The sequence below is a fragment of the Notolepis coatsorum genome (genome assembly GCF_963971535.1).
Source record: "Notolepis coatsorum genome assembly, chromosome: 9".
In the NCBI taxonomy this organism is placed as follows: domain Eukaryota; kingdom Metazoa; phylum Chordata; class Actinopteri; order Aulopiformes; family Paralepididae; genus Notolepis; species Notolepis coatsorum.
The window spans coordinates 125672199-125696068 of NC_140173.1; the positions used below are offsets into that span (position 1 = coordinate 125672199).

At 45.3% G+C, this 23870-nt stretch overlaps 1 protein-coding gene across 1 annotated transcript in view; it reads left to right on the forward strand.

Moving 5' to 3' along the window:
* Window positions 1–23870, forward strand: part of LOC311234305 (inhibitory synaptic factor 2A-like) — a gene marked incomplete at both ends in the record, with an annotated part of 106381 nt that overhangs the window by 61692 nt on the left and 20819 nt on the right. The window contains one exon of the mRNA XM_084321442.1: window positions 17710–17781. Coding sequence (XP_084177568.1) covers window positions 17710–17781 — 72 coding nt within the window. The remainder of the gene's footprint in view (window positions 1–17709; window positions 17782–23870) is intronic.

The window sequence follows — 23870 nt, forward strand, 5'->3', positions numbered from 1 at the left end:
ATGTGATAAAAAAAAATATATACATTAATTTTTTTTTATAATACAATAAATATCAGTTATTGTTGTGAAGGATCAGATTAAACCGAATATGTATATTTATTTATATATATATATTTAATTGTATTTGTATATCGTTTGATATCCCCTGTATATTCCTTGTACAATATGCATTGAATATCCCCGTTTCTACTAAACAGCCCATAATAGTTTCATTCTACCATTGGACGAGAACCTGGCGCCAGGTTGCCATACCCCTAGGTCCAAGTTCAATCGTGCCGCCTAACATGTCGTGGCAAGTCCGGTACCAGCGTAGTAATACGTCGGGCGAAACACGAATGGTACTATTTGTTCATAGCGCATATATATATGGCGCAAGTAAAGTAGAACTTTCTTTTAGTCCAGTTCTTTACCCTCCAACAGAGTGACAGACGCAAAGCCTCCCCACGACGCACGTGCGGTGTAGTAAGGCCTACTTGGCCCAGAATAGGCATTGAGATATCGTGTAGATTAATAGTTGAATAGTCATAGTTTGGCACTATACCGTCGAGTTGGACGTATTCTATTAAGCTAATAATAGTCTATTTATGTATGGTGCATCGTTCGGTTAGAGTTCTAAAGTTATCAGTACCCCCATCGTTCCTGACGTTATCTGGACGCTTAACCAGGCTGGTCAGACCCCTAGTGGTGATTGCATCCGAGGAGCTCCGGGCCAAGAGCGACTGGACCTGTATATTGGATTACTCTACCCGGACGACGGCGAGCCTTCCACGGCTTGGATTATGCTTTGTGTGCTTTGATTATTCCATGGATAAAGGCCAACACTGCGGAGTGTTGGAATTACCCCCCGGAGAGGACTCCAGGTGAGACGGCGCTCTACACGTGAGGTCGCCTCACGTCTCTCCGTTGTGGACCGGCAGATACCGTCCACAGAGGGTCCAGCTGTATTCGTCTGCGGTCCGAGGTTCTGTGGGCACCGTGTCCAAGACTTTGGATTCTCCCAAGACACCGTCGGCCAGATGGGATACCGCCAGCGGCTTCTCTAACCCCCCCCTCCTACTGTCTTACAACCAGCGGGACCCCCCCCCCCCCCCCCTTAGTGTATCCAGCTATAATCATTTAAGTACCATCGCTATCGTTTCCTAAATATTCCAGGTTGTATACTTACTCCCTGCGTAACCAGAGATTGGACATTCAATGTTGATTTACCTACGAATACTCATTTGCCATAAAAGTTCATATTTCAAATCATAAATGTAATTAAGTGATCGTTGTATACACCCTTTGCTGTATTAAACCTTCGATTTGGTACATTTGTGTGGATTCGTTTCATCAGGTGGGAAAGTGTTCATCATACTTATATCTTGTACTGGGTGGCCAGAAGTTAAAGTACATGAGGTAGTGGTATTAAATATCATATCTAACAATACAGTCAGGGAATTGTACCCCTCAGTTACAATTGGTCCTTCGAGCCGGAGGGTAACTAGTGTAATATTAATATAGTGTTATTAATATCGAAATGGCCTATGATGAACACTCCACGAAACGATCCTCCTAACCTAGAACGCCCACGGCGCAGACGACAGACACCTCAGTACTTAGAGGCTTGCACTGTCAGTCAACTACCTAGCCTTCGACAAACGGTAAACGCGGTAAAAGTAGAAAGTAAAATTATGTCTGACCTTAACGAGCAGGTTTCCCCGACCACAGAGGCCCTAGTAGGTCCTAATGTAACTGACCAAGCACACGGTGGGGACCAGGAGGGAATTGACATGCCTTTACCCCCCGCCACTACTCAAGAAGTAGTCCCCGACCAGCCCCGGGAGGAAGACAACCCTACAGAGAGAGAACTCTGCACGGAAGAAGAGGAGGAGAGCGCCGAGGAACTAGAGCTCCAGGACTCCCCAACGAGTACCCCCAGGAGCGGCTCACGCAGGAGCGGCTCACCTCCACAACCGCCTCCCCCCAGCGAAGCGGAGAGGATACTACAACAGGCGTTCCTCGTCAGCCTGACAGCCTCTACCGAACGCGACCGACTCCAAGCGCAGCAACGGAGCGAAGAACAGCGCACACGTCTGGAGATGAGACGCTTCCAGATGGAAGAGAATATGGCAAGAGACCGGGCCGACGCCCAGCGTGCCGCTGCCGGTGCCCAAAGAGACGCAGAGCGCGACAGACTACAAGCGCAACTAATAGAGCAGCTGATCAAAAGGACAACTCCCTCTCCCTCCGCCAGGGGCTCAAGGAACTCGTCGAGACAACAGTCAAGAGCAGCATCACCACAACGAGCAAGCGACCCTGAACTTGACCAACAGACCGAGTCTAGACCCCCCGCAGACCCCCTTCCCATTCCAAGCGAGACCCAGCTACAAGGAAGGAGCGGCATACACTGCGGAGAAGCTAAATAAACGATTACAGGATCTGGAAGATCTGATAGAGGAAGAAGAGGAGAACCAAGCCCGACGACAGCACAGTACTCCACCGGACCAGGAGGTCCCATACAGTCCAGGCTATACCCCAGCGGCGCTGCGCTACAGACCCCCGACTCTATTCACGGGTGAGCACGACGCACGACCAGCCCCGAGGAACAGTACCTGGACCAGCGGGCCATGGTACCCTGCCAGTACCAGCCCACAGCGAGGCGCAAGAGGGGACTCGCCCAGGAGGTCTCTCCCCCAACGCTCGCCGATGTATCAGCCATCCACGGCGTCATACAATGCCACACCGTCATTCCCAGACTTCGCCTATGAGAGTCGAGCACAGTACACGGAGCTCCGGATGTGCCTAGAGACAATGATGGTGGATGTCGCTGATGAACGCCACAAGTATGCAATATTACTGAAGCACCTGAAAGTACCGCGAGCGCACAATATAGCGCTAGCCTATGCTACCTCCTCGACCCCATACGCAGCGGCCCTTGCAGCGCTGGATCAGAGATATGGACGTATATGGGATTACGTAATCCAGGAGATAAGGCATATTGACCGCCTACCCCCAGCCACAGACAATCGCTCACTAGACGACCTGTCAATCAAAGTGCAGTCCCTGGTGGGGATGCTGGGAGCGCAAAGGGAGAAGGGCATGCATGAGCTATACGCCAACTCTAACGTCGAGAGGATTTTGGAGAAGCTGCCACCCGCAAGACAGGAGCGTTTTAGGCGGCAGAGGGATTACCGGGATCCCGACGGCCCCGAGCCATCCCTCCTTGATCTAGCCGACTTCCTGGCGAGAGAAGTCAGCAGCTTACGACTGGACACCTTCGGGCGGAGCACGCCAAGCTCCAGAGAGGGACCCAGGAGAATAAATGATGGAAGAAGATCGGTGACTGTCATGCACCAATCAGAGTCAGTACCGAGTAGTAAGAGTCACAGCACCCCCTCGAGAAAAGAGAAGTGGAAGATAGCGTGTCCCTACTGTGAGAAAGAACACTGGCTGTCACAATGTGACTCATTCACAAAGATGAATGCAGAAGAAGTGAGTCAATGGATAAAGTCCAACCGGCGCTGTTATCGATGTGCGCGGCCCCACATGGCAGCCGAATGCCGCCTAAAGAAAAGGTGCAGCCGGTGCGATGGAGCCCATCTAGATATACTACACGATAGTAACGGAAGACGGCCTATACCTGCACCACGGAGCGGCACCAAGGCAAGTGTCATGTACATTGACCCCGCCAGCAGCAGCGGAGCCCAAGTGCTCTTAAAGGTAGTCCGAGTGACATTGAGCTACCAAGATAAAGTCATGGACACTTACGCCGTCCTTGATGACGGGTCAGAGAAGACCCTTCTGCTCGCCTCCGCTGCGACCCAGCTGGGACTGCGGGGGAGCAAGAACGAAATGACGATTCGGACAATAAGAAGAGATTTAAAGACGATAAAGGGCGAGAATGTCTCCTTCACCATCGCAGCCAACGGGCAGCCAGAGCGACGGTACAAGATCACAAATGCTTTCACCAGCCAAGAAATAGGACTATCGCAGTACACCTACCCTGTCACCAAGTTGATGGATAAATATGTGCACCTGCGCCAATTACCTATCCCGCTCATAGACGGCGCTACCCCGACCCTGTTGATAGGCTCCGACCATGCAGAACTCATAGTCCCGATTGACCGGGTCCATACAGGCCCCCGAGGCTGTCCTGCAGCAGTCGAGACCCGCCTAGGGTGGACCCTCCAAGGCCCCCTCGCTAAATCTCTCAACCGAACAGCAGCCACTAGCTGCTTCCACTCCAGAACGACAGAAGAAGACACCACTCTCCTGCAGCATGTCGAGAGGCTATGGACCCTAGAGACAATGCCCTTTAAGAACGAAAAGAAAGATATTCGCTCTAAAGAAGACATTTACGCCATCAACCTACTCGAGCAGGGGACAAAGAGAGTCACAGTCGGCGGAGTGATGAGATACGCAACTCCACTCCTGAGGCGAGAGGGAATGCCCACCTTTCACGCAAAGAAAGACACCACGGAGCGCTATCTACTGAACACAGAGCGGCGCCTAGCCAAAGACCCCGCTCAAGAGAGTGTGTACCGAGCTGAGATTGAGAAGCTAATCACAGCGGGACACGTAACAAAGATTGACATTAAAGAGGCCGATCAGACGACCGAATCATGGTACGTGCCGCATCACAAGGTCCATCACAACGGCAAGGATCGCATTGTGTTTAACTGCAGCTACCAGATCGGATCCCAAAATCTGAATAAAGAGCTCTTGCCCGGCCCCACACTCGGCCCCTCCCTACTAGGCGTGCTACTGCGCTTCCGCCAGGACAAGGTGGCTATAAGCGGGGATATCAAAGGGATGTTCTTGCAGGTGAGACTAGTAGAGGAGGACAAGCCTCTGCTACGGTTCCTATGGAGAGAGAAGATCGGAGATGAGAACCCATCCATCTACCAGTGGGAAGTACTCTCCTTCGGAACCACATGCAGCCCGTGCTGTGCTACATTTGCACTACAGAAACACGTCACAGAGGACCCAGCAGCAGATGAAGAGGTCCAACACAGTGTGAAGAACAGTTTCTACGTGGACAACTGTTTACAAAGCGTCTCGACTCAAGAAGAAGCCGAGGCTCTCCTAATCAAGTTACGCGCCTCCCTAATCAAAGGCGGCTTTGATCTCAGGCAGTGGGCCAGCAGCGACCCGCACGTATTGCGCAGCCTCTCCTCCGTGGACAAGGCTGCCAGCAGCGAGACCTGGATGGCGACAATCCCAGGAGAAGCCCAAGAAATGACACTAGGACTAGTCTGGCGCTTCAAAACAGACTCGCTCCACTATAGACACAAACCCTTGGCTCCAGAGCAGGGAAGGTCGGCGGCGATACCGACCACCAGACGGAGTGTGTACAGAACACTCGCCAGACAATATGACCCGTTGGGATGTATTCTACCTTACACCACCAGGGCAAAGATGATTGTACGAGCACTATGGGACAAGGACCAGGGCTGGGACGATCCAATACCCGCACACCTTGCCTCAACATGGAGAGAGTGGGAGACGGAACTCCGCTCACTCCCAGGTGTCAATATACGCCGCAGCTACTTCCCATCCACAGTGAGGCCAGAGACATGCGAGATTGAGCTACACGTCTTCAGCGACGCCTCCGAAGTAGCCTACGGATCGGTGGCCTATTTGCATGCCCAAGAGATGGGAGGAAAGATACACACTGCTTTCATCCTGGCCCGCTCAAGAATAGCCCCACGTAAGCAACAATCTATCCCACGTCTAGAGCTCTGCGCAGCCCTCGCAGGAGCGCATCTAGCCACGTTAATCCAACGTGAACTCACCATTCCGGTGCATAGAACAATCTTGTGGTCAGATTCCACGACAGTACTCACATGGATCAAGTCTGATTCATGCAGATACAAAGTCTTCGTGGGAGTCAGAGTCACCGAGATCCAAGAGTTAACAGAAGGAGCAAGCTGGCGGTATGTGGACACCAAACACAACCCAGCTGACGTCATCACCCGGGGAATGTCTCTGGATGACCTAACCCGTCGCAACATCTACAGTGACGGACCAGCATTCCTCAAGCTCCCGGAAGGAGATTGGCCTACGCCCACCCCGAGGGAAGCAAGTAACGAGGAGGCTGAGAACAAGAAACCTATGTTCTGTGGACTGAGCACTGTCGCCTCCACAGACCCCAACATAGATGACTGCATTACCCTAGAGAGTGCGCAACAAAGAACATTCCTGCGGCACCACCCAGAGATTCAGTCCACCACTGACATGTCAGCAGCTGACTACGAAGAAGCAGAACTTCTTCTACTACAACGAGCCCAGAGAGACTCGTTCCCCGATGAGCTAGACTGTCTACAGGGAGGAAACCCCGTCCCATCAGACAGCAGACTGATTCACCTGGCACCAGAGAGTGACGCCCATAATCTCATCAGAGTGGGTGGTCGCCTGCGGAGAGCCCCCGATCTACCAGATGACATTAAGTACCCGATCGTCTTGAACAGCCGACACAAGGTCACAGAGCTGATCATAAAGAAATACGACGAGGATGTACACCACGCAGGAACAGAGAGAGTCTTCGCGGAGATCAGACGTCGTTATTGGATATTGCAAGGGAGAGAAGCAGTACGGCGCTTCCAGCGAACCTGTCTAGACTGCCGTAAGTGGCGCGCGCAGCCCAGCATACCACGGATGGCTGACTTACCCCCCTGTCGCCTCCGAATCGGCGACAAGCCATTCCACTCCACAGGCATGGACTGCTTTGGCCCGTTGTATATAAAGAGAGGAAGAGGCACCGAGAAGCGGTGGGGTATTGTATTCAAATGCATGACCACCAGAGCGATACATATCGAGCTCCTTCCGACCATGAGCACAGACTCATTCCTTATGGCCTTCCGGAGATTCACATCACGGAAAGGAAAACCGTCTACATTGTTGTCTGATCACGGGACCAACTTCAAAGGCGGAGAAAGAGAGCTGAGAGAGAGCTTCCAAGCTATGGGCCCAGAACTTAAGACCCACCTCGCTCCAGCCCAGATTGACTTCCAGTTTAATCCCCCGAACGCACCCCACTTCGGTGGAACCTGGGAACGAGAAGTACGTTCTATAAAGACAGCCCTGTACGCCGTACTCGGAGCCCAGACTGTGGCGGAGGAAGTCCTAATGACAGTCCTCACGGAGATCGAGGGAGTATTGAACTCAAAGCCCCTCGGTTACGTCTCAAGTGATGTAGCAGATGTCGACCCAGTCACCCCCAACACACTCCTAATGGGGCGGCTGGACCCCGCGCTACCCCAGACAATGTACAGGCCTGAAGAAGCGAACGGCCGAAGAATGTGGAGGTACAGCCAAGTACTAGCTGACAAGTTTTGGAGCAGCTTCCTACTTCACTACCTACCGTCTCTACAGACCCGCCAGAAGTGGGTAAAAGAGAGAGACAATTTGACAGAAGGAACAGTCGTCATGATTATTGACCAGTCACTACCCAGAGCTATGTGGCCGGCTGGCCGCGTAAGCAAAGTGATCACCGGTGCCGATGGCAAGGTCCGAGCAGCTGAAGTACTCGTCCAAGGGCGCACTTACACACGTCCCGTGGCGAGGCTCATAGAACTGCCCCGACTCCCAGATACTATCGATGATGACCATGACCCTATGACTTTGTGAGTTGACTGACCCTTACAGCGGACCTTGAGTGGTAGACAGTGCGGTTAATCTGTCTCTGCTTAGCTAATTAGGTGGGACTAATTAGGGGGCGGCTGTTGTGAAGGATCAGATTAAACCGAATATGTATATTTATTTATATATATATATTTAATTGTATTTGTATATCGTTTGATATCCCCTGTATATTCCTTGTACAATATGCATTGAATATCCCCGTTTCTACTAAACAGCCCATAATAGTTTCATTCTACCATTGGACGAGAACCTGGCGCCAGGTTGCCATACCCCTAGGTCCAAGTTCAATCGTGCCGCCTAACATGTCGTGGCAAGTCCGGTACCAGCGTAGTAATACGTCGGGCGAAACACGAATGGTACTATTTGTTCATAGCGCATATATATATGGCGCAAGTAAAGTAGAACTTTCTTTTAGTCCAGTTCTTTACCCTCCAACAGAGTGACAGACGCAAAGCCTCCCCACGACGCACGTGCGGTGTAGTAAGGCCTACTTGGCCCAGAATAGGCATTGAGATATCGTGTAGATTAATAGTTGAATAGTCATAGTTTGGCACTATACCGTCGAGTTGGACGTATTCTATTAAGCTAATAATAGTCTATTTATGTATGGTGCATCGTTCGGTTAGAGTTCTAAAGTTATCAGTACCCCCATCGTTCCTGACGTTATCTGGACGCTTAACCAGGCTGGTCAGACCCCTAGTGGTGATTGCATCCGAGGAGCTCCGGGCCAAGAGCGACTGGACCTGTATATTGGATTACTCTACCCGGACGACGGCGAGCCTTCCACGGCTTGGATTATGCTTTGTGTGCTTTGATTATTCCATGGATAAAGGCCAACACTGCGGAGTGTTGGAATTACCCCCCGGAGAGGACTCCAGGTGAGACGGCGCTCTACACGTGAGGTCGCCTCACGTCTCTCCGTTGTGGACCGGCAGATACCGTCCACAGAGGGTCCAGCTGTATTCGTCTGCGGTCCGAGGTTCTGTGGGCACCGTGTCCAAGACTTTGGATTCTCCCAAGACACCGTCGGCCAGATGGGATACCGCCAGCGGCTTCTCTAACCCCCCCCTCCTACTGTCTTACAACCAGCGGGACCCCCCCCCCCCCTTAGTGTATCCAGCTATAATCATTTAAGTACCATCGCTATCGTTTCCTAAATATTCCAGGTTGTATACTTACTCCCTGCGTAACCAGAGATTGGACATTCAATGTTGATTTACCTACGAATACTCATTTGCCATAAAAGTGCATATTTCATATTTCAAATCATAAATGTAATTAAGTGATCGTTGTATACACCCTTTGCTGTATTAAACCTTCGATTTGGTACATTTGTGTGGATTCGTTTCATCAGGTGGGAAAGTGTTCATCATACTTATATCTTGTACTGGGTGGCCAGAAGTTAAAGTACATGAGGTAGTGGTATTAAATATCATATCTAACAATACAGTCAGGGAATTGTACCCCTCAGTTACAGTTATCGATATCGGTTATCGGCTTGAGGAGCATAAAGTTATCGGTATCGGTGTCAAAAAAGCAATATCGTGCATCCCTAATCATAACTGTCTATTCTTTTTCATGCAATTGAGCCAATTTTCCTTAGGTACGGTTTTGAGGTGTGTGTTCAACAGAATGTATTATCAAAAACACGTTCACAAAAAGTATGGGTTACTGAATGCTGAACTGCACTGTTATAATCACTAAGCCATTGTAAGACCTTACCTGTGTCCCTGTATCACTTGTCTCTGCTGCCCTTCGACTAAAAAACATCTGTATGTCCATTTTCCTTTTTGTTTCTGGCGGCATATTTGAGTTAGTCACCTAGTAAAAGTGAACATGCTAGGGCTGTACCGAATAGTTCGAAGCTTCTTTCATAATGTTGACATTCAAATTATAAATCAACATTAGAATTTTTTATTAAAAAAAAAATACAATTTTTTTTTATTAATTTGCCAAGGTATGGCGGGTGCCATACCTTGCCATACCAAAACGTGGTAGGGTGGGGGATGGGGAGGCTTGTAGTTTGTGACACTGTGTAGGGAAGCCCAAGCATCCCCTGCTGTTGTACTTATGTCCTTTGTGACGTGCAATGATGCAATAATACTAAGCATAGGCCTACAACTCAACAGTATTCTCTTTCTGGCAATCGCGTATCTGTAAAAAAAAATAAACATGCCATGGTCCAATACGTTAATAATGTGATGAAACTGTTTATTTTTTGGCATGCTATGTGTCAATCTTTGTATTCCCCATCTCTTCAGGTGCTTCTCATCATATTTCATGTGTGGTGATTAAAGTTAGCTTCATCCAGTGGGAGCATGTCTATGTTCCCCGGGTCCTATGTTCCCCGGGTTCTATGTTCCCCGCTTTGATTGATTGATAGATTGAAGATTTTAGACCACCAGCCCTGATTCCAAACTCTAACCTTAACCAGTTCGAACGAGGGCCTAAGCTTAACCGTTCGAAAACAAGGCGGACATTAATAATTAATAAAATAATAAAAATTTATAAAATGTTCAATCTATTAATCAATCAAAGCGGGGAACATAGAACCCGGGGAACATAGGACCCAGGGAACATAGGGATGATCCCCATCCAGTCTGTGCCAAATTATCTCATAGGAAACTCTAGTGGTGATTGCTTTTTAATGAATTGGTGAAGAGTATATCTGCTAAAAAGTTAAAAGTGATCGGATGGAGTGAAGTAGGATATCACTTAAAGATGCCCTTTGTTTTGTTTTTAATAAGTTGCTCACTCAATCACAAAGCAATTGTATTTCATCCTGGCAGCTTTTACTCATTATGACCCAGTGTTTCTCTCATTACATTACATCAAAGTGGTTGGCATTTTCAACGCTAACAATAAATCAGCCAACAATCTTTTATGATTTATGGTCTACTTTGGGAATATTAGTCACTTGGTCTAGTCATTCAGTATCTGTTCATCTACAACATGCTGCTCTACATATTTACAACATATTAAAGCATACATGTAACTAGTACACAAATATCTCTCTCTTCCCTTGGCAGTCTTGGTAACATGCCAGGATATTCAGGAGAGTCAAGCCAATAACCAGGTTTGCTGACTGTGTGTGTGTTGTCTGTGTGTGTGCGTGTGTGTGTTGTGTTGTGTGTGTGTGTGTGTCTACACCATGTGTTAGACATAGGCTAACACACAGGATAATCCAGCCTAACCTGACTATTGTTCAGGTTATCAGTTGAACACAACAGCAAGGAATATCCATTCTACAGGTGGACTGATAGGTAGGCAGGCGGGCAGGCAGTGAAGTTGGGGGGCAATGAGGGCAGGACAACTTCCCAGGACTGCTGACGTAAGCAAACAACACAGCAGTGAGCCTGTGCCAACAAACAGCCCGTTTGGAGAGTGACGTTCAGTGGTGCAGCTTATTGGATGACTTTGTACCCACAAAGAATCCATAAAGTCATTCCACACGACAGGTCATTGCTTTAATCAAATGCCAATATACTGGGTGGATGAGCACTTCCCTGAATAGAAAAAAAGTTACAGTGTATTTCTGTTATCCTGAATATGGTCTATTTGGGTGTCGCATTAGTGTCACAGCCTGCGGGCCGACCTAGAGTCATTGCAGTAGTGTTGCCAAATGTGTACTCTTGCGCCTGTGCATGTGGTCGTTCTGTCTGCTACCTCGCAAGCGCCGTGTCATTAATAGTCACACAGACAAGCACCTTGTTTCCAGGCAACCAGGGCCCTCATTTATCAACGTTGCGTACGCACAGATATGTGCGTAACCCGTGCGTACGATCATTTCTAAGCAAAGTGTGGGATTTATCTATTTGAACGTGAACTTGACTTTGTGCGTATATCTACGCACAGCTCGGAGCATGCATAGCTGACGCCCGGTGGTAGAATATCGATACTGCATACGGACGGCATATGCGCTCATCAGTTTCATGCATGTTTCAATGCGGAAATAAGCTTCCGTGCATTACTCCCGACACTGGCGCGTGTTCTGTATGAACCGTAATTCATTATAGTTCATTGTGAAATAGCGATAGTAGTGTAATTATTGTAAAACCCTAAATAGCATGTGGAATAGGTATTTCCGAATGAATTCAGCCTGGTTCATAGCGTTATTATAGGAATACTTCTCCGGTGTGCGCTCAGATGTTTTCAGAGATATAGGGCATGTCTATTTGCAGAGAGAGAGAACATAATAATATTAAGTAGAGTTCGCTACCCGAGACACATTCTCCTTGATTTGTACCGCAATTTGAGACCCACATTGGAGCGTGGAGCAAAACGCAGTGTTGGATGTCTAATTTCCCCAACCCCACCAACTACATACAATATCCATATATCAATAACAGGAGGCCAAGAGAGGATTTTACGCCAGGTTACCCAACATCATCGGAGCAATATATAGACTGTACCAATATAGCTTTCAATGCTCCATCAATAAACAAATCCAGTAATGTGAACGGGATTCCACTCGGTCAATGTACAGATAATCTGCGATGCGTATTTTGGCTGATAATGTGCCGGTGGCCGGAGTCTCATTCAGGCCTAATTGTATTTAATTCAATTGTAATGTTATTACTGGGGTATCTAAAACATCACTTAAATGCAGATCAGGGTTATCCACTGAAGCCATAATGACTCTGACCAGAACCACGGGCTCATGACGAGCGCACATAATAGGCATTGTAGAGCGCAGAGTTGGCCTGCTGAAATTGATTTAATTTCAGTCATTACAGTGCTTAATGTCGGGTCAGCTTGTAATTTATTTCTGTCAATGTGCTGGTTCTATAGCAGGACTGGGTCAGTCAACATCCTTGGCTCCCGGCGCACCGAAGATAGTCTACACACTCCCTCCTCCTCAGCGGAGTTGTCTGTGAACTTGGCAACTTCATTGGATTTATTTATTCTCTAAAAATATCTATAATCATACGATTAAATATTGTTTAAAATAAAACGCTAAATACTATTATTCTGTGTGTCATGTTTCCAAATAAGATTGTTCACAACGGGAAATGCTGTATACGTTCAATTTGTTGGTTGGACCTCGGTGATCAATCTCGCTCTCAGTGAAGTCTCTCAGAGTTCGCTCGGGTTAGACCATTATTTCACATCCCATGGGGGTGTTTCATGACCATATATGGATAATCGGGGCGGGTCTGGTATGCAAATACTTAAAACCATGCACGAGCTCCAGCATAGGATCAAAGCGATATTTATCAAAACAGGTGTGCGTAGGACCTGTGTACGCACGTGTGATAAATCAATTTTTTTTGTGCGTGCACACATTCTAAATTCTGTGCTTACGAACGAAAGTAGAAGACTTTCTAAGAACTGTTGATAAATGAGGGCCCAGGACTCTGCTAGCATGCCGATTTAGAAATTAGCCTTCAAAGTCTATACATTTTAAATGAAAAACACCTGGCTCTGTTCTATTTCATAACACATTTATTTTAAAGGATAATGAGCTTGCTAAAAAATGTTGTGCCTACAGATGCATGTTTTCAAATAACTAAGAATGAAGTTTCTCCTTAATAATCTTTCAAGAGTGGAAAATAAAGTATTGGGTACAATTAATGTGCCTCGCCAGCATCCACTGAAACAGATACCTCTTTGTTTGGTGACAAAATGGATTGTACATTTCCTGGAAATTCCGCCTTATTCCTCTCAAGCCCAATTATTACCTCTGCAGTGTCTGCGGTCCCCGGCGTGTAGTTACATTTCGGAGGAGGTGTGCAGCACTCTGGCTCTGTAATCATCATTTCCACAGAAGTACAGTATACAATGGGCTTTAGTGTCACAGGCCAGTGCAGAGTCATTGGAGGAGTGTCAAGGCCCAAACAGACTTCCACGTTGGTCCTTCGCCTGCAGTGGTTGTGAGGGTATGAGCGTTCATACAGTACTGTAGTTCTGCCTTATCTACCCCACACTAGAGCAATGCTGTCCTTACATACCAAGGTGATTGTGGAAATGCACGAGGCAAGTGGGCCAATCACATCACTTGCAGCGTCACCCCATGTGCAGTTCTGTTTTGGGAGAGGTGCACGCAGGCTCTGCCAGTGAGGTCATTGGCCTACGCCCCCGACCGACAACATCTCTGATGGCATTGGCTGAGCATAAGTTAAGCTTTAGTGTCACAGGTCAGCCCAGAGTCATTGGAGGAATGTTAGTGTCACAGACAAAATACTCATTAGAGGAATGTTAGTGTCATAGACCAGTAGAATCATTGGAGGAATGTTAGTGTCATAGACCAGTAGAATCATTGGAGGAATGTTAGTGTCATAGACCAGTAGAATCATTGGAGGAATGTTAGTGTCATAGACCAGTATAATCATTGGAAGAATGTTAGTGTCATAGACCAGTATAATCATTGGAAGAATGTTAGTGTCATAGACCAGTAGAATCATTGGAGGAATGTTAGTGTCATAGACCAGTAGAATCATTGGAGGAATGTTAGTGTCATAGACCAGTAGAATCATTGGAGGAATGTTAGTGTCATAGACCAGTAGAATCATTGGAGGAATGTTAGTGTCACCGACCAGTAGAGTCATTAGAGGAATGTTAGTGTCACCGACCAGTAGAGTCATTAGTGGAATGTTAGTGTCACCGACCAGTAGAGTCATTAGAGGAATGTTAGTGTCACCGACCAGTAGAGTCATTAGAGGAATGTTAGTGTCATAGACCAGTAGAATCATTGGAGGAATGTTAGTGTCATAGACCAGTAGAATCATTGGAGGAATGTTAGTGTCACCGACCAGTAGAATCATTGGAGGAATGTTAGTGTCACCGACCAGTAGAATCATTGGAGGAATGTTAGTGTCACCGACCAGTAGAGTCATTAGAGGAATGTTAGTGTCACCGACCAGTAGAATCATTAGAGGAATGTTAGTGTCACCGACCAGTAGAATCCTTGGAGTAGTGTTGGGCTCAGCGTTTCCGTTAGCCGGTAATTACCGGTATTTTACCGGCAAAATCTGTTTAAGTCCGACATATTTTATCTCTCCGGTCTTAATGTCCGGTGAAAATAATTCCCTGAGTCTAAGCACAATTTGATTATTTGAATTGTATTAAAATAGGCTAAAATTAAATAGCCTATGCGATGAACGAAACGATCATTACATTTGTTTCCTCGTTGCTTCTAATAATGACAACGACGTTGTCGGCGAGAGCTTAGTGCTGGGTGTGCGGACTTTTCTGAAGCTGTAGAGCCGCAGTACCAGCAGTACAATGCAATATTCCAGCAGTACTCCAATTCAGCCATTTTCAGCCAATGTTGGGTGGGGGGCGCTGTTGTGCGGTTCCCAGAAAAGAGCCAATAACAGCTGAACAGCTTCTCTGCAGCGCCATACTCTTTGCAAATAAGTCGTTGCGAGGTGGAGAGAGTCGTCACGCAAACCCACGATAATGTTGCCGTCTCTCTGCTTTCTCAGTTCTTCGCTTGATATAATTAATACAAATGTCCAATATAACGGAATTCGTTAGCTCATAAAAATGTGATTATAACAGACTGCTGTTTAGTGTCGGACCGACTGCGTATCGGTCTATTTTATTTCAAGTCAGCAGCAGCACGGAGTATCGAGGGACTTATTTTATTTGGAATATATTAATGACTGTATACGTGAAGTTGAACATTATGATATGTGTGACGTGTCTGATACAACGAGGTGAAGCGATGTCGACTCGAGATTCATTTGGGGGTGCGTGTGACAGAGCTGCTGCAGCGGGAGCTTGATGCTGGTAGCGTATCGCACTAACTTGAGAGGCGAGAGATAGTAATTTGATTCTGCAAATCAATTTCTCATTCTTCGCTTGATGTAATTAATACACATGTCCAATTATAACGGAATTCGTTAGCTCATAAAAATGTGATTATAATAGACTGCTGTTTAAAACTCTGACCGGAATATCTCGAATATGTCCGGTGATAGAAATCTTGCAGGACACTCAGACCGGCACGAATATGTTCTAACGGAAACGCTGGTTGGGCTGTTGAGCAGGGTCATTTGGTCATTAGGGCCTAATCTGATATGGTTCCTTCCGCCGCATGTTGAGATTATTTGAGCATGGTGAAGGCTGGGGTTAGCAAGGCATACCGTTTTTATGTCTGTATAGTATTTGGTTGTTTAAAGTAAGAAGAAGAAGTCTTTAATTGTCATGCAGATTAACACACACATGAGATGGGCGACACACACAAATGCATTGGGTCGCCGATGAAATGCCTCTCTGTGCTTGACCCATCCAGTCGTCCTTCCCTCCAAGGGCAGCTGGGAGCAGACATGGGCTGCAGCATGGGCCGTGCTCGGGGACCAAACCAAGTGCTCCTGTCCGTCTTCGTCAGGGATGGGACAGCGTTAGCGATCTGTTCTGCATGTTTTTACATATGGTTTCTCTCTTTTTATGGAGGGAAAACCCTTGCGAGCACGGGGAGAACATGCAAACTCCACATAGAAAGGCCCGGGAGATACCCCACCTGGGTACCTGGCAACCTGGTCCCCAAGCGGGAATCGAACCCAGGACCTTCTTGCTGTGAGGTGACAATGTTAACCACTACACTACTGTGCCGCCAATCCCCATGTCTGTTTGAATCAAGCTGACCGCAGAGGAAAGTCTCATTTCAGCATACTACGTTTGACATGGCCAGCAGATACCAAGGCCAAAACATCATCCGACAAAGGACAAAATAGCCTAAATGTTCTGTCATCACTCCTAGAATTGAGTGGGTTCATTAAACTGATTGAGGCTCGTCTGTGACCTCAGACACACACGCATGTCCGCCTACTGTAAATATTGCAGTGGAGGCCTTCAAATCTCAAGGATGTGTGTCCTGAAAGGCCGGGCTGCACTACAGCGTTAGACCTTGTCTGTGCAGTGAGTTACCGTCCTTGTTCGCAAGCTGTTCAAAGAGACTTCATTTCTGAGCAGAGCAGGACGGATGAACTCTATGACCTTGAGCTCCCATCAGCATTTTCGATCCACACCAAGGCAGGGCTCTCCGCCGATGAGGTCATCTATTGTGTCAGGGTGAAACAGTTGAGGTCCAGCCCCCATAGCTGTCATCCATCAGAGGGAAGGGGCTGCAGTGACAGCAAGCAATTACATGTGCTGCTGGAACACCCCCCACCCCCAGGACCATCACCCCTACAGCACCGGGGGGTAGACACCACCCCGCCTGGGCATGTAACATACCCAAGCACAAACAAATACAGTACATACGTGGACATAATGCAAATACACACACAGTCACACGTCCTCTCGTTCACTGAATCTCTTCCACACACACACACACACACACACACACATACAAACTCAATATGACGCACACTCCAGGGAAACAAGAATGAGTATCCACACTGGGTAATGGGAATGAGTACCCACACTGGGAAATGGGAATGAGTACCCACACTGGGAAATGGAAAATATGAAATATGACATACGCTAAGCCTCGGAGAGAGCACAGGAGATTTATAAAGATGTTTCATATCTTAGTGTCCATTCGGACATAATGTTCACACACCGTGTGGCTCTGTGATGCCTCTGGGGAGCAGCATCCATTATAGATCCCCTCAACAAAGCCCCTGCAAAGTAAATAATCGCAAGCCTCATATAGTAGAGAACCTTAGGGCTATGTAGGCAAAGCAGAGACAGAATTTATCATATCGATACTCGTTTATGTACCTAAATGTCATTGTTTTTCTGTAGCAAATTGAGTTGGACGATGAGAAAATAAATAGCATACAGTACAGTTCTGTGTAAAGCTATTGACTTTTCATTACAGATGATTCAGTTGCCACTTGACTGTACATTAGATAGAGATGCAAAGCACATTTGCCAAAGCTAATGAAAAAATAAATCCAAGAGGACTGCAGCATCAAAATCACCAGTGCATCTCAGACGACAAGAAAATAAACAAGTAACTCTGGGTGAAAACCAAGCTGTAGTTGAATTTGATGGGTTCCTTGAATCAAGACGGATTTACTACTCACAGTTCCCATACGTTGTCTCTTATCTTTGGAGATATAGGGGGATTGAAATAGGAAGCTGAAAGCTGTCTCTGAAATCACGTACATGTTGTACCTTCTCTCTTGACAGGCTTTCCTACCGCACAGGGCAGGACACCGCCAATTGTGACACGTGTCGAAACAGCGCTTGCATCATTTACAGGTGGGCCCTTTTTCATTGCAGTTCTCGGGTTGTTTGTGCTGCATTCAATGTTTTTTTTGTTTTTTTTTTACTGTATGACAGATCATCTCACTGTGCAGAAAGTGAACCTGTTTTGTGCCACGAACCTATGATGAAAGTGAAACCTGTCCCTGTGCTGAGTTGTATGATGATCTCTAAGGCATTTGATGTGGTTGAAATGATGAATTGTATATGAAGTAAACATAGTGTGTGTGTGTGTGTGTGTGTGTGTGTGTGTGTGTGTGTGTGTGTGTGTGTGTGTGTGTGTGTGTGTGTGTGTGTGAGTGACTAGGTTATGATAGCCTCACAGAAGTAAAGGACAGTCAAAAGTTTAACTAAACTATGATTAAACCGTTTGTGAGTAATTGCTAGGTAGCAATGAAAGCAATCCATAATAATAATAATAATAATGTATAATAATGAATAAAGATGAAAAAAGCCCAAATAAATGGCCAAACCAATCATTAAAAAGCTGAATTTACAAACAACAACCATTGCCGAAGAAGATTACATGAATTAAGAATTAATATCACCAATATCATCTGTGTTCCGTTTTTTGGGTGAAACCTGAACGTTTCCCTGACAACCTGACAACCTCAAAGGTAATCACACACAACAAGGTAATAACGGAAATACAATTAGCCCTGCCAAGCATCATAATCCTGACTCTTGAAATAAATGAATAAATAAATAAATGAATGAATAAATACAAATAAAAGACTGCTTACTCATCGACTCTATCTATCCACAGGAAAATGTATTAAGCTTTGACAAGGAACATAATAAAAAATATACAGTATGTTCTCAGCGTGCTGGCACTGTCTGTCCACAGAGGACTGTATAAATGGCTCCGGGGCAGGTCCACGAACTGTGATCTTGTGTCCTTTCTCACCGCGTTCCCAAAGCCTCCGTTGCCAAAGCTCCTCATTACCTCGCACACTAAACCAGGAAACCAGACTGTTGGAAATACATTCATTCAAACCCCGAGAAATCCAACAACACCACGCGTGGCGCTAAAAAGGACTCCATTGTCCATCACAAAGATCACAAGGACAGTGGGTTTTGACAACTTCAAGGGTGTAATATTCATGCTATGTGAATTCGACGTCCTCAATGTAAAAGTTCATTAAGGGGGTAGACTCGTTTTTCAAACTAGAGATCAGAATCGGAATCAGAATCAGCTTTATTGTCACATCCCTATTCTGTTACAGCATAGAGGAGTGAAATTAGTTTTTCCTGACTCCATACAGTAGTACAAAAAGAAAGCAATACAATAGTGTAAATATTTAGAAATAAGTAGCATAGTAATGATATTAATAATAAAAAAAGGAAAATATAGCATTTATTACAATGTAATAATCAATGTGGTAGTCACAATGTGGGTGCACAGAGTGCAAAATCAAATGGAACGCTGTGCCCTCAAACAGCTTAGGTAAATACCACAGCTTTGTAGATCCTTGTGGCAACATCGAACATCTACTTGTATTGTATTAACAAGAATTTACATACATTGACCTGCGCGCCCCACTAATCCTCCAATTAGAAAGGTAATTTCCATAGTAACCAAAGTTAACCCCCATCTGTAATCAGGTCAATGATCCTGTTAGGCCACACCCCCTGCTGGTACAGAATAGCACAGGCAGCAGCACTGTGCATGGGAGAGAGGGAGGGAATCACATGTCCCATGGCCATATGGGACCTGAAAAACAAATGTTGACATAAGTAAATTATATAATTGTATGGGCCCAAGTGTATGTTTTCTTGAAGCCCAGAAATTGAAGTAATTAGTTAATAAACAGATAATAAATAAATAAATGCATTTAAAAAGCAATTTAACTGAATTTAGCCATCCTCCAGTGACCAACTCTCCTTGACCTCATTGTCACGTTAAAGGTATAAATGCTTACATTTCTGTAAATGGGTCAATTAAAACTCCCACTCCGAGAAGAAGCAAACCTGCTGTCTTCTGTTTTATAGCCTTCATGTTATTAAAGCCTTGACGTGTCAGATTAGAGAAACAGATGACTTATGTTTATGTAATATAGCATGATTATATTTTCCTTCTCATGCAACAATCCATGATCACAGATAACTTAATGTGGCATTGATTGCACACATGGCTGGAGCTAACTGGTCGACTTGTGCAGTAGGCCTGACTAGTTATGACCTAGTTATGCTGCATTCGATTATAGCTTGGAGGTCGGAAATTCCAAATTCCTACTAGGAAAAACTAGGAAAAATTACACGTCAACTCGGAATTCCTAGTCACAAACTGGTATGATTTCTCAACCCCCGGTTCAAGCCTCAGCGCCATTTCAACGTGGCCACTCACATCATAAACGTTCCCCAGGGAAGCATAATTGCTCCATTATTATTTTTGTTGTACATTAATGATATGGAGGCTGCCAGCTGCCTGTCCCTTATTTCTGTACGCAGACGATTCTGCCCTGCTGGTAACTGGAGACTGCTTAGACACAGTGAGAACATCTCTGGGTAAAGAACTCCAGAAAGTAAGCAGCTGGCTGTGTGACAACAAGTTATCTTTGCATTTAGGAAAATGAAAAAAGAATGTATTGTTTTTGGATCAAGGCATAAATTAAGGGACGTTTACAGTTTTTCTGTTGAATGTAATGTGTAAAGCTTCAAGAAAAGAAGGCTGTTGTTTATCTTGGATGTGAATTAGATCAATGTATGACCAGCGAGTCCATGGCCCTCTCCGTTATTGGTAAGGTCCATGCAAAAATCAAGTATCTAGCAAGGATATTGAAGTTCCTTGATAAGATATGAGGACATTAGCCATTTCTTTAATTCAGTGCTATTTTGATTACACATGATTATCCTGGTACAGTGGCTTAACGAAAGAAAACTAAAGACAGGCTGCAGACAGCGCAGAATAAGTTGATGAGGGTCGTCCTAACACATTGTGTGCCCCGCCTTTTTCGGGCCCCATCTATTCACTGCCACACTTTAAAAGATAGGAGTCCGTCACCTTGTTTGTAGAGCTATAACTATATTCTATATTATAGCTATGGATACAATACTATGGTCATTTGACAGTGACTTTCTTCCGGTCAAGATGCAAAAAATAGATATTTTCCATGCATACAATCGCTCGTTATACCGTGGTGAATATAAGTATGTTTTTAGATCGGTCTGGGGTAATTCCCAAAATGCTGAGGAATAGCCTTATGCGTCTATTATACTATAACCGTTGCCGTTTCTTGCCTGGACCCGCTATTATTCTCAAATCAAATCTATATCATAGGTATTATGTTTCATCATGAATGCATGAAGGGGGGGGGGGGGGGGGGGGGGCTTTTTTGATGCTTTGATCGCCACCAACGGCATACGTTGTGGACTAACGTTACACACACATGTTCGGATCGAGGTGAAGACATGCTTGGATCAACGCAAGATTGATATCCTATAGCCCTTACCTTGACTAGGATGTACCCCAAAAAGAATATTCCAATTATCTGATTGCAATTCCAAGTATTGCTTTGAAAGAATCAATCAAGAAAGAAAAGCCAAGAGAGTCCAAGCTTAGAGTTAATTCCACTAATCACATCTGTATATCACATCTGTCTGCATATATATATATATATATATATATAGCGCTTTTATCCAAAGCGCTTTACAATTTGTTCCTCACATTTTTACCCATTCACTCACACATTCACACCGATGGCAGAGGCAACCATGAGAGATCGGGAGCAATTAGGGGTTAAGTGTCTTGCTCAAGGACACTTCGACACGCAGCCCGGGAAGAGCAGGAATCCAACCGGGAACCTCCGGATTGTCAGATGACTGCTCTACCTGCTGAGCCACTGTCGCCCCTAGACTATAGGGTTCGGATGTCGGAATGGTCCGTTATTTTAGGGATGCATATAGTTAAACACCAAAGCTGTTGTTCAGTATTTGAGATAGTCATTCTCAGTTGCATTACTCAACGACATTACTTGTTTATAGTTTGTTTCAAGTTTGTTTAAAGGTCCTGTGTCTTATAAATGGCATTTTCCAGTGTTTAGCATTGTTTCCTAGAAATTGGGGTTATATCAATGGGGTCTGTGTCTCTAATTCTCATTTTGGCTCATCAGTCTAGTCTCGAGTTCACAAGATCCTCCCTCACTCAACTAAGCCGTTCTGATTTTACTGTTTTGCTGACGTGAGTAAGGCACTGGTTGTAGTCACCGCCCACAATCAACAATTCGCTCAACAACAGAGTGAGTGGAATTACTTCCTCAAACGGGTTTACGTGCGCGAATGAGTGAGCGAGAGAGGGGGAGAGAGAGAGATAGAGGGAGCGAGATAGAGTAAATGTGTGGAGTAAATGTGTGTGCGCTCGGGGATGGAGCTTCTCCCCCGCAGTCGGGAGCACTCGCATAATCACTGTCAAAATATCGTTGTGCACGCTCCCACGCGCACGCCCATATTCCGATCCGTGCAATAATATTCACAGGGGTATATATATTGTCATTTGAAACAAGTTACCAATGCATTGTCCTGTGGGATTATGCCCCCCCCCCCCCGAGGCGAAATTAATTAGTATCCCCCTCCTCTATCTCTCTCGGTCGGCCTGTCTGCTTCTGTCTGACTGTGGGTGACTGTCACTCAAAGCGCTCAAGCCCGAAACTGCTTGAAATCTTGAAGTGGAAAAATGCTGCTTTAGAATACTTGATTAGAAATACAAAACAATGAATTTTTTTTAATCTTTTTTTACAGATGTGTTCCATAGACTCACAGGAATTGTGTAAAGTTGCCCAAATAGTGAAAGGAATAGCAATGCATGTCCCCTTTAAGTTTTAAGTTTGTTTATTATATGTAGGGCTGGGCGATATGACGATATTATATAAATATCGGGTACAGTTCATTAACGATACACTTTTTAAACGTATCGTGATGTTTTGCCCTCGCGTTAGAGGATTGTGTCGCGTCAATCTGGTCCACACGTTCAAACTTTGAAAAAAGTTTCAGTCAAGCGACCTGCACAACCCCGCCCCCACAGTCACACACACGCTACTGCATCAAAGTTACTTATGATTAACAAAGGCATTCGTTTTGTGGCATTAACGTTATATAGTTACACGTTCAATAACATCAGCATATTTACCCGACCATAGCTAGCATTGTTGGTCATTCATATCTCAGTTCCTTCCTTTGCTCAGAGAGCCCGTACTGAATTGTACCCATTCTTCAATCTGTTAATAAAGTTTTCAATCAGACAAATGTATAGAAAAGCTTTTATTATAACATTTGTTGCAGTAAAATCATCATGCCTCGTTTGGTACTCCTGCGGAGCGCTGGTAGTCTACTCGTGGGTGGCGGGGAGCTAACGTTATTAGCTCCGGTAGGTTTGTTATTAATACACTGGTGTAGATCAATGGCGGACTTCCCGGAAGTAAAAAAAAGAATAAGCGCTTGCCGATTGGTGGTAAGAACAGCAGAGGCGGGTGCAAGCGGTGTGACATAATTGGCAGAATCGACTGTCAATCAAAATTGTTCTGTTGCCGTCTACCATACATTGCTTTGGTTGAGAGAGAGTGCTCTCTTATTAAAACTCATAAACAAGTCTTGAGCAAGACAAGTTAGTCTGTTAGGTTATGAAAGCCAGTGAGTATTGTATGACTCAGACTTCAGCAATAATCATGACTCGAGCATTATAAAATAAAAACACACATGGCATGGTGGAATACCATAAACATATTTCTTGATGTTTCCTTTTTTTAAGTAAGTAAAGAGGCCTATGTTCATATCGGTGAGCACAATTTGTAACACAAAAAGCGACGTGTAGCCTATTTATTTAATATTTTATTTATTAATTTTATTATTATTATTTTATTTGTTGCCATGCCTAAAATAATAAAGTCAAGCATAGGGCTAAAACATTTTCATAAACAATAATATAATATTTTGTTATATGGTTATAATAAAAGCTTTTCTATACATTTGTCTGATTGATTGATTGATTGATTGAACACTTTATTAACAGATTGCAGAATGGGTACAATACAGTACAGCTCAATACAACAACAGTGGACTGGAGGATGAAGACCAGAAAAAGACTTTTGGCT